At 39.7% G+C, this 12,363-nt stretch overlaps 1 protein-coding gene across 1 annotated transcript in view; it reads left to right on the forward strand.

The window, feature by feature from the left end:
- Positions 1–653: 653 nt before the first annotated feature.
- Positions 654–12,363, forward strand: part of FAM91A1 (family with sequence similarity 91 member A1) — a 46,658-nt gene continuing 34,948 nt past the window's right edge. The window contains 7 exon segments of the mRNA XM_032610334.1: positions 654–671; positions 673–726; positions 7,181–7,265; positions 8,268–8,419; positions 10,288–10,345; positions 11,049–11,116; positions 11,675–11,788. Of these exon segments, the coding sequence (XP_032466225.1) occupies positions 654–671; positions 673–726; positions 7,181–7,265; positions 8,268–8,419; positions 10,288–10,345; positions 11,049–11,116; positions 11,675–11,788 (549 nt within the window).

Here is a 12,363-nt window from a genome sequence, read left to right on the forward strand (position 1 = left end):
GCGTCGGCAGGCGGACTCTCAACCACTGCGCCACCAGGGAAGCCCTGCTTGTCCGTTTTTAAGTCAACTATGGGCCCCCTTTCCCAAGTCGCTGCTTCTTGGCCGGCCCTCCCCCAGCGCCTGTAACCGCCCGTTCCAGGGCCACCCGGGCTCGCATTGGGGGAAAGTGGTCATCCAGCAATGGCAATAGAAACCCAATTAATTCATCCAGAGACGGACAGAAGGACACGGAGCGCTCGAGCAAGGCACGACTACCCGGGTCCCTGCCGGCTCTACCTCGCTGCCCCGCCCCTCAGCTTGCAGGGGGCGGGCAGGAAGGCTGGTCCCGGGCTCCGCCCCCCGGCCTCGGTCCCCTGGCCTCGCGCCGGCGGGCGGAAGTGACGCACGCCCGAAAGCCATTTCCGGCGGGCCGAAACTAGGAAGAAACTTGGAGCGGACGAGGCGTCCGACCCCCTGTCTCCTCTGCTCCCGTGCCCCGTGGCCCGGGCCGCACCGAGCTGTCGGGAGCCCAGGCCATGGGGCAGCCCGGGCCGTCCCTAGTGTGAGGCGTGGGGCCTCCCGCGGGCTCCTCGGACGGGCTACGGGCGGGCAGGCGGGAGGCGTCGTTCCAGCTGCGGTCCTGGCCGCCGCCGCCCTCCCGGGCTCCCGGCATCATGAACATAGACGTGGAGTTTCCACATCCGGCACAACTACCCTGGAGCAAGCTGCCGGCCAAACGTGAGGCAGGTATGGAACCTGGGGCCGGGGTCCCGCCCCGCCGTCACCTGCTCGCCGAGCCCGCGGGGCCGAGGGCTGGCGCCTCTGGGCTGGCTCCCGGCCTTCGCCCGCCCAGGGTCTTGAGATAACCTACCCGCAGCCCGCGGGTGAGGAGGGGACGGTCCTGGGGCCACAGGGGCAGGATGGGGCCGTTTCGAAATGGGATGGGATGGTGTCCAGTGGACTCGCTTGCCGCTTCGCACGCAGACTCCCTTCAACCGGGCACTGCGCTAGGCACCTTCGAAACAAATTTAAAACACGGCTCTTGACCTCCAGAACTGCGGATGGTGGGAAAGGGACGAGAAACAAATGAATCCGTTACAGGCTGATAGCAGCTCACACGAACCTGCATGATAGTATATGCGAGCGCGCAGAGGAGGGCGTCAGAAACCGTCCAGGGAGTGTCAGGACGTTGTGTAGGGGAGGCATTTAAATTGGGCCTTAAAGGACGAATAGGAGATAGATAAGAGGGATTCAAGATTTTCCAGCGAGAGGGGAAAGTCATTTTAAGGAGCTTTGATGAGTGAAAGCGTGCTTTGAGAGTAGTGAGCGACCTCCTCCATCACCGGAATCCGGAGGTTTAGATGTATTGGTGTGTTTGGCAGTGGGGCTTGGTGAGTGCGTGGGGAGTGGTAGCGGTCAGGGCCGGATTTTAAAGGGCTTTCGGACTTTGTTTTGTTGGACTTCAGTCTGTCAACAAGATGAGTTTATTAGAGATGTTGCAACAAGAGAGCGACAGGAGGTTTTTGTCCGAGAGGTAGTTCTCAAATGCTTGAGAGTTATTTTTACTCAGTTGTTTTACAGCTATTTATTGAACACCTACTATGTGCTATGCCTTGTTTTAGGTGCGGGTTATTTGCAACAGTCAACACGGGAAAGCCCTGTCTTCATGGAGCTTACGTTTTAGTAAAGAAAGACAGTTAACAAATAAATGAATAAATACATAATATGGTGGGCGGTGGTAAAGATTATGAAGAAGTGATATGTGCTGTATAGAAGGCACTTTTTCTCTCTGGTCATAGATGGACCTTCAAGTTCCCGCCATGTTGCTTGGTTGAGAGTTAAATTCTGTTTTCCATTGGTGCTGGACACTGGCATATTTGGAAAGTTTGGGTTGGTGGTGGTGATGGTATAAGGATTATTATACCATCCTCTCCCAGCTTGGGGTCTTAGTTCCAGGAAATGAATAATTTAAGGTTCTGGCAGTGCATTGTGTGGCAGAGAAACACTTCACTTCAAGGTACCAAAAATACAAGGAAGTGGAAAGATAAATTTAAGGAACTCAGAATTCTTGGGTGGCAGTGGCTGCCCATGTGACGTTAATCTTGAATGGGAGGAAGAAAGCTCTAAACCTGAAAGACTAAGTTTCTCTTGTTAAGCTGGAATGAGGGCTTTGATGGGCACTTTTTGTTTTTAGCGTTTGTGGCATATGGCAAGACAGCTGGAGAACCAACAATCCTTTGTTTCCATGTTTTCTCTACTCTTTGTTTCACAAAAATAAATGTAACATAATAGAAGAAAGATGGATGATTCAGTTATGTCCAACAGAAAATAAATTGATCTTAATTAGTATTGGGAAAAGGCTTTTTTTGAATTTAGAATTTTATTTTATTTATTTTTTATACAGCAGGTTCTTATCTATTTTGTACATATCGCAAAACCTTTCCAAACCTTAGTCATGACTATTAAAAATAATCTCAGACAGTGTTTATACTTAAGCACAAGCATGACATTAAATTAAAACTTTTTTGTGAGATCACTTACAAGAATTGGTGTTTTAGCTTAGGATAAGCTTCCACTTGTAGAAGGTGTTGCAAACCCATCTGTACAAATTACTTCATGGATTTTCTCTAGCCTTGCTCTTTTTCCCTAGGTCTACCTTGGATTAGGACATCAGCTTTCTGTCTGGTGTCTAGCACTCAGAAAAGTACCTTCCTATCCATTCTTCATACTATACTGTGCTGAGGTTTCTAAAATGCAAACCCAGTCCTATTTCTATTTGTCTCCATAGATTACATGTTGCTTCTTTTTGAATTGAGATATTAACTCCCCTAGAAAGGTTTTCCTGACCTATCTCTGGAGTAGTTGACCCTCAGGTGTGCTGCCCCAGCACTGTCTTTCTCACCCATAGCACTTACCCCACTATGTTGTATTTTCTGGTTACATTACTTGTTTTTGCTTTTGTATTTTGAGCACCTATCTCTTAGTTGGCTTTTAGTAAATACTTTTGCAGTAAATGAGTGATAGTATCAGTCTGAGATTTTTTTCTAGGAGCTAAAGCTTAGTCAGTTTAAAAGTGGGGAATAGTCCTTGTGTGGAAAGAATTTGGTTTTTGGTGTTAAAGGTACTAAGTACTTTGATAAGAGTTTCTGGTAAGTTTTGATGAGTTTAATTCGAAAGTGACTCATATTTCCCAGTTTTGAAAGCTGGTGGAAGGTGATCCAGATTTTTTTAAATGTATTTTTTAAAAAAATATTTGAAAAAAATAGTTTTTATATAAATGAGATGAAAATTTTTACATGGTGTGAGCTATACTAGACTTTCAGAAATACATTAAAAAGTTATGGATCAGGCCATTATTTCAGGATCTTTCTATGTAGTTTACCAGTATTCATTGTTCAAAACAATTCATAGTTGTTTTATTTGAAGGGAAATTTTATGATGAGGTTCCAAGGAGGGTTAATTAAAAAAAACTATTGTGTATTTTGGGGGAGGTGGTGCACATTGGGGTTTGTAGGAGCAAAAGCTCTAGAAAGAATTCTTTATGCTTTTAGCATTATCTGATCTACAGTGGGTGTTTTACAGCCGGTTTCTATGTCACTCCTTCTGTTTTAGTTACTTTTATCTGCAGCCCAGCTTCATTTGTCAGACCTGGTGGGAATTTCTACAGGGTCTGCACTGTCTCCCAGTAAAATGACCTTTCTTTCGTTGCCTCCTGTAGTGGCAGCAGTGTTTTAAAATGTGGATGGTGGGAAATTGGGGTGGGCGTGGAAGAGAAGCCAAAGAATCTTGTTAACAAAGCAATTATATTTTATGTACAAGGGTAGTGAGAGAATAAAATCAGCTGTTAATGCAGTTTTTAGTTATTTGTGTGTCTGCACATGTATCGATCAGGACCAGTCATTACTTAATGACTAGCGCAAAGACTTAGATGTTTAGTAGATACTGTATTCTCTAATTAACTTATAAATAATGGGGACCTTATATTTTGTGTAGTGGCTTGATTTACACTTTTTATCCTGGAGTTACTGGGAACAGAGTTTTAAAGGGAGAAAACGGTTGTAAGTAGAATAAATTAAGGGACTTATTTTGAAACAGAAGAGTAAATCCTCAAGTTTGGAAGTTGCTGAGATTTTAGCAAATTGTCTGCTGTGTGAGTGAGTGTGTGTGTTCTCTGTTCCTTGAGAAAGAGACTTTTATTTGGCAGTAGAGCTAGAGGAGATCCTTTAAAATTTTACAGAAAGCCTAATATTTTGAATCCCCTAAATATCTTCAATACTGGCCCTGGTTTTGGTGCTACATAAAAGATAGGAGAGCAGTATCTCTACAATGAACTTTACTCCTAACTTCTTGTAATGTTAAAATGGATGAAAATAATGTCAGCACATAACATTTCAGCAGTAGTGTGGCTTATGGTTCAACCTGTGATAAATCAATTAATCTAGATGCAGGAAGAAAGATTTTTAGTTTTCTCACGTTATGTCCCTTTTTTCTTAAAATGCTACCCACCAGTAGTTCCAGTTGTGTGCCAGTTTATTTAGATGTGAGTTTCATCTGTTTTGTGAAGATGGCCTTAAGTGAAAGTATGTGCATGGACATTTACCTTGGCTTTCAGAAACCTATGAGTGAGAAGTATAATAACTGAGTCCTCTGTTCCTTCTGTCATTAATCTCTTAAGATGTCTTATTTTATAGTGTGTTGGAAAGATCATAGCTAGTAATTAGAAGGGGGATAGCAGTCATATATTAAATTAAGTTTATGGTCTCACATTGAATATGTTAACTATAATCAGACAGACTTATTCTTGGCTTTCATGAGAACCCAATTTTGAACCTAAAACACTAAATTCACAGCTAGAAAGCATTTTGCTCACTAAAAAATATATCGGAAATTCTAAAATTGTCTTAAGTGTTTTCTGATGAGGCCGTAAGATGACGTTTTTAAGAAATAATCGTATTTAGAGGTATATTTTAAGTGTACATTCTCCAGGAATCTTAATTTTTAATAATCATAGCCCTCAACTGTAAGTAGTCATCAGATGGGGATCTGTCCTTAGTGGCCATTCTTAAATTTAAATAAATGTAGGTGCAATAATCTATCCATCTACACAAATTGGAGATGGTCAAGAAGGAAATCTTTTGATGATGGCCATTCTGACCTGTGTGAGATGATATCTCATTGTAGTTTTGATTTGCAATTCTCTAATGATTAATGATGTTGAGCATTCTTTCATGTGCTTGTTGGCAATCTGTATATCTTCTTTGGAGAAATGTCTACTTAGGTCTTCTGTCCATTTTTGGATTGGGTTTGTTTTTTTGATATTGAGCTGCATGAGCTGCTTGTAAATTTTAGAGGTTAATCCTTTGTCTGTTGCTTCATTTGCAAATATTTTCTCCCATTCTGAGGGTTGTCTTTTCGTCCTGTTTATGGTTTCCTTTGCTGTGCAAAAGCTTTTAAGTTTCATTAGGTCCCATTTGTTTATTTTTGTTTTTATTTCCATTTCTCTAGAGGTGGGTCAAAAAGGATCTTGCTGTGATTTATGTCATAGAGTGTTCTGCCTATGTTTTCCTCTAAGAGTTTGATAGTATCTGGTCTTACATTTAGGTCTTTAATCCATTTTGAGTTTATTTTTGTGTATGGTGTTAGGGAGTGTTCTAATTTCATTCTTTTACATGTAGCTGTCCAGTTTTCCCAGCACCACTTACTGAAGAGGCTGTCTTTTCTCTACTGTATATTCTTGTCTCCTTTATCAAAGATAAGGTGACCATATGTGTGTGGGTTTATCTCTGGGCTTTCTATTCTGTTCCATTGATCTATATTTCTGTTTTTGTGGCAGTACCATACTGTCTTGATTACTATAGCTTTGTAGTATAGTCCAAAGTCAGGGAGCCTGATTCTTCCAGCTCCATTTTTCTTTCTCAAGATTGCTTTGCCTATACGGGGTCTTTTGTGTTTCCATACAAATTGTGAAATTTTTTGTTCTAGTTCTGTGAAAAATTCCAGTAGTAGTTTGATAGGGATTGCATCAAAAAATCTACAAACAATAAATGCTGGAGAGGGTGTGGAGAAAAGGGAACCCTCTTGCACTGTTGGTGGGAATGTAAATTGATACAGCCACTATGGAGAACAGTATGGAGGTTCCTTATAAAACTAAAAATAGAACTACCATATGACCCAGCAATCCCACTACTGGGCATATACCCTGAGAAAACCATAATTCAAAAAGAGTGATGTACCACAATGTTCATTGCAGCTCTATGTACAATAGCCAGGACGTGGAAGCAACCTAAGTGTCCATCAACAGATGAATGGATAAAGAAGATGTGGCACATATATACAATGGAATATTACTCAGCCATAAAAAGAAACGAAATTGAGTTATTTGTAGTGAGGTGGATGGACCTAGAGTCTGTCATACAGAGTGAAGTAAGTCAGAAAGGGAAAAACAAATACCGTATGCTAACACATATATATGGAATCTAAAAAAAAAAAAAAAAAAAAAGGTCATGAAGAACCTAGGGGCAAGACGGGAATAAAGACACAGACCTACTAGAGAATGGACTTGAGGATACGGGGAGGGGGAAGGGTAAGCTGGGACAAAGTGAGAGAGTGGCATGGACATATATACACTACCAAATGTAAAATAGATAGCTAGTGGGAAGCAGCCGCATAGCACAGGGAGATCAGCTCAGTGCTTGGTGACCACCTAGAGGGGTGGGATGGGAAGGGTGGTAGGGAGGGAGGGAGGGAGACGCAAGAGGGAAGAGATATGGGGACATATGTATATGTATAACTGATTCACTTTGTTATAAAGCAGAAACTAACACACCATTGTAAAGCATTTATACTCCAGTAAAAATGTTTTAAAAAAACAAAAGAAGGAAATCTTTATTAGTAGAACTTAGTTTTTTGTTAACTTAAGTGAAGTTATGCTCTCAGACTGCTCTTCTATTTGATATTAAATACTTTAGATAATTTCAGTAAATCCTTTTAGAAAGGGAGACTGAAGATAAACACATTGAATTTTTGCTCTAATACCGTAGCAGGAAAGTTTGTATGATAAAATTTAAGAAAATCTTTACTCAATTCTGGAAATTAGAGATTCCAGGATAAAATTAGGGGGCATGGTATTGAAATTTTATGGGGTAAAGGTACTGTTGTTTAGTTTAGAAACTATTTTAAATCTATTTGAAATTTTTTTTAGAGTCTTGGAAATTCACAGAGAGAATATGAGAAGCAGGTTGTCCTGTACAGTATCCGCAATCAGTTACGATACAGAAATAACTTAGGTAAGTAGAGACATTTTTACATTGAGGTAGAAATGACTACTGCTGAATTACATTTTCATAAATCTGTCCTATCTTTTCATTATATATTTCATAGTACTGAAATTTTTCCATGTACAGCCTTTAATAAATTCTATAATGACCCATCACACCTAACAATAATTTGCATTAGCAAGTAGATTCTTCTTTCTAATTCCAATGAAAATTATTTTTTAGAGTACTGTTTATAGATTGATTTTACCTATAGAATATTAATTTTGATTCAGTTGTCCTCTTTTTAGTTTAGTGAGAAAATATGCCAGAAAAGAAGTACGTTCCTTCTTAATGAATTTTGACTTTGAGTTTTGTTTTGGTCTCTATAAATTTTCCAAATAATACAACTTTAATGAAGACTCTTTCTATAATAATTGGAACAAATATTAAACATAATTGGCTCCATTTTTTTAAAAAAACTTTTTAAAAAATGTTTGCTGTTTATTTGTCAGATTACTTTGATTATTCTGTTGCCCTGCTAGTCTTCCCTCCCATTTGTTACTCTTATTTTAAGCATAGTATTTCAGAGATAGGTTTTCTGTGAAAACATATTCCATGGAAATCAGAGGTTTTTTTACATTTAAAACACAGAAACCAGCAAATAATTTTTAAAAATAGACTTGATTTCATAGAAAACTGCCATTCAGATTGGCTGTCTTGTAAAGTGTCATAGGGATTGGATGGATTATAGCTTATGTTTTTGGGGGGAGACATTCCATGCTCACTTTCTTTGCTTTTTGATTTGTTAAGAATTATTTCTCTACTTTTCTGTCCCATACATTTTACTTATATACTCTGAAGTCTGTTGCTTGTGGTGTAATTGTTTCTTTGTTCCAACTTAGATTGTTTTATTTTCTTCCAATTTACATACTTCTCTTTTTAATTAATATAGTTTGTAAAGTGTTTCTCCTTGCATTTATAATTATATTTAAGATCTGAAAAAAAACTGGAGAATTTCCCTTTCTTTCCCAGTTAAACATGTCAAGAAAGATGAACGCAAGTACTATGAGGAACTGTTAAAGTACAGTCGAGATCATCTCATGCTGTACCCTTACCATTTATCAGATATCATGGTAAAGGGCCTGAGGATAACACCATTTTTATATTATACTGGGATTATGGAGGTGAGTTTACAGTGTACGTGAATCTTCAGGGATGGGATGGGACTTCATGTCGGGGACACTTTGTGAATGATGACCAGCACTCAGCCACGGTGGACATTGTTTCTGAGTTTATAGTATAAAAAAGACGGTTGCTTACAAGTTAACTGTTGTAGCCACACTTGTGCAAGTAGTTGTCCTTATCAGTGTTTTCTCGGCAGGAAAGTATCTGTCTTTATTCTGTGTTCTTGAAGACGTTGTTGACCCTTTGTGCTGTTGTAGCGTTAATCAGCCATTTATGTTAGCACAGTTTGTATAAAATTTATTGCTTTTAATACACTGTTAAGGTTGAAAATGTGGGTGACAGAATTGAACATTAAGCTCAGAGAAGCTTAATATATTTAGCTGTTTTCTAACTGTAGAAAGAATAAATGATGGTATAGACCCAACATTATATAATGCATGTTTCAGAAGAATAGAATTGTATTAGTAGTCCTGGTTGCTAATCTTTCTGTGATTACTAACTTTTAGATGTTAGCCTTTTTCCAAAGGCAGTTTTTAGGCCTGTGTTGAATAGCTTTAAATAGTAGTTATATACTGTTTTTTTGGTGTTTTTTTTTTTTTTTTTTTTTGCGGTACGCGGGCCTCTCACTGCTGTGGCCTCTCCCATTGTGGAGCACAGGCTCCGGACACGCAGGCTCAGTGGCCATGGCTCACGGGCCCAGCCGCTCTGCGGCATGTGGGATCCCCCTGGACCAGGGCACGAACCCGTGTCCCCTGCATCGGCAGGCAGACTCTCAACCACTGCGCCACCAGGGAAGCCCCTATATACTGTTTTTAAGTGAGTTTTATGTAAAGCTTGGCAGTATTTATCTAGTATTCATTTGCTGTTAATTCTATTTGAGTGCTACTGTTCTGGGCTCACCAGCCACTTGAAGAGCAGAGGGCAGCCTAGAACTGAAGGAGTTGGGCGCCTGCAGTAGCAGTGAGGTTAGCTCCCTTTAGGACATGGCTGCCTTCACAGGAGCTCCCTTTGCCTGTCTTCTTAAGCCCCTTCTTCACAGGCACTTCTATAGTCCCATGTCTCCTGTGTCCCTGTTTTGGAGGAAATACAAAGTAAAGCTTGAGGCCTGGCCGCCCAGGTTTCTGTCAGTCCCTTTCCCTAGAACCAGGGTAGCGTAATGAAGGTGGCAGCTAAGCAGTGTGTAGAATAGTTTTGTTGCTGTCTCTCTGATTATTTTTCTGGTGTTATCCACAGGTTTGGGGGAGATAATAGAGTGAGGTTTTGTCCCATTTACCAGCTTTCAGTGCATCCATGTGCTTGCTGTTCTCTGGTATCTGTTTTTATACCATTGGGTATAACTCCTGGGCTAAAAATGGGTCTTATCCCCACAGTAAACAGCTGGTTTATTACTGGAGAAACAGATGAGGGTTGCAAGAAGCTGGATACTGAGTTTGACTCTGTTGCTGATTGGGATTTGGAGGAGCAGAGGCTGCTGAGCGGTTAAGGTCTTTGTTGGCAGTGCTTGTCTTGGATGCTTGTTAATGGAGCTATGACACACTGTTGGGCCTTCTCTCGGGATTCTCTCTAATCCTAGGGTAGGAGTCTAGGATCAGGTATGAAGTGTGGAGAGCCTGGAACCCCGAACTCTGAGAGAGGTATTCCTTGCATAGCTTCCACAGGGCAGAGGTTCTGGGCAACTGTCTGGGCTTCATAGTGTGCTGTGAGGAACCCAGACCTGAAAGCCTGACCTTCAGTTGCTAGGTTGGGACCTCGTGGTACATGCTACACTGTCACATGCATGCTCTAGGTTGCCAGGCTCTGATCTCAGTGCTTCCTGTGGCAAGGACATTTTGTGTTTTAACATTTACGTTTTTTTTCTTTTTAAAAGGACATTATGAACAGTGAGAAAAGTTATGATTCATTGCCCAATTTCACTGCTGCTGACTGTAAGTATTTAATTATGCTGAAGAACGAGGCAGTGTTTAGAGTGTCTTTGTGCATGCGTGCTCTTGCCTTTCATTATTGTGCTTTTAACCTGGAAGACTTGAAAGATGAGAACAGCAAGCAACATTATTGATAGGAATTTTATCAGATGATACAAGTCAAGTGTAAGATTTAGTCTAAATGTCTAAGAGAGGAATATTTTGGAGTGGTAGAATCAGAAAAATGGGACTAGTCTCTGTTTCTAGAGAACGAAGTTCTGTTACTTGGGCTGTGGTGTATACCAAATGAGGAAAGAAAATTTGTGCACAATATTTTTGCAGCATGATATATGGTTGTTACTAACATAATTTGCTGGTGTTTTATTATGCTTATTTTAATGAAGTGTGTATTTGAAATGTGACATAGTTCTGTTGTGTTAAGAAGAAACTTTTGCTGAGAAGTACATTTTGACTTCCTGGAATTGGGAGGACTTCTGCTTTTTAAAAATTTTCTCAGTTAGCATTGTCAAAGTGTCAGCTTGAATTCACCTCTCCCAGTTGCTTGTCTTTTATATTTTGTTTGAAGAATTCTTTTTAATTTGATATTGATCATCTGTCAGTAATCAAAAGAGGAATGAAAGTCAAAGGTTTTTTCCTAGTAGGTTGTGAGTGTACTGACATTTCAAGATGTATTAAATGATTTTAAAGGAAAGGCTTTTTCTTTTAGGTCTAAGGCTTCTTGGCATAGGGAGGAACCAGTACATTGATCTGATGAATCAGTGTAGATCATCAAAAGTAAGTTAGTTGTTTCCCTTCCCTTAAATTTCTTGTCCTCCTTATCACACAATCTGATTAAATTTTTAAGTAGTAGAAATAATGAATTATGATTTCTTTCATCAAATAAAATATGCTTAATACAGAAACAACTCATCAGTATCTCTAGGTTATAGCTTAAGTGATTATTGAATTAAAAATATCTAAGGCATAAGACATTTCATTTATTTTTAAAAATTAACTTTGCTCTGCTGGTCTTTTCACCTGCTCATTCCACTCCCAGGGTTCACTTCATGGGTGAAATCAGTACACAAATGCATTTTCACCTGGGTTTCCTTTGAATTTCTGGATTTAGATCCAGATTTAATGATAGTGTTTTGAAGTAATTTACTTTGAAATAATTTAAGAATGACTTTCTCCATTCAGTATATCTAGAATACTTTAGATTTTAAGACATGAGAATTTTAAAAGATATTTATTTAGTCTGTTGGAAACTGTCTTGTTATACTTTTATCAATAAAAAAAGAAAGTGGTAATTTTAGATAGATTGCAAATGCTCTGATGTTTGTACCATGGCAGAAATTTTTCAGACGGAAAACGGCCCGTGATCTTCTACCAGTAAAGCCGGTGGAAATTGCCATAGAGGCATGGTGGGTGGTGCAGGCTGCATATATCACAGAAGATGACATAAAGGTAGATAACTTTAAAAGTTAAACATAGGATTTTTATTTTAAAAATTATAATTTTTAACTATAGTTACATAACTTTTTTACGAAAAGTAACACTAGTTGGTTTTCCTGAAGGAAATTAAATTCAAAATTGTAAATGATCTTAGTAGGCTAGAATATTGGAAGTTTTCGAAAATACTCTTTAGTCATCAGGGAGACTTGACTTGGTTCATGTACAGTCATCTGGGGATTTTACTTACATGTTTCATGTAAAGTGACGTGATGCCACAGCTACCAGCAATAGTATTGCCAACGGTTTTTGAGGACTTGCTGTGTGCTCAGTGTGCCAGGCACTATTCCAGCTGCTTTTTATATTGTCTCATTTGAGTCTCATCACAACCCCAGAGCTGTGTATTATTTGTAGCCTCTTTCACATGTGAGGAAAGTGAGCGCAGAGAAATGAAGTAATGGCTCCAGTCACAGTTCTAGTAAAGGTCTGGGATTATAACCCAGGCAGTTTGCTGTGCTCTTAATCACTGTGCTGAACCGCTGTACTGAAGTGGTAAGTGCTTGTTAGGGAGTAGTGTCAAGATCAAGGGA

The sequence above is a fragment of the Phocoena sinus genome, chromosome 17 (genome assembly GCF_008692025.1).
Source record: "Phocoena sinus isolate mPhoSin1 chromosome 17, mPhoSin1.pri, whole genome shotgun sequence".
NCBI classification, from domain to species: domain Eukaryota; kingdom Metazoa; phylum Chordata; class Mammalia; order Artiodactyla; family Phocoenidae; genus Phocoena; species Phocoena sinus.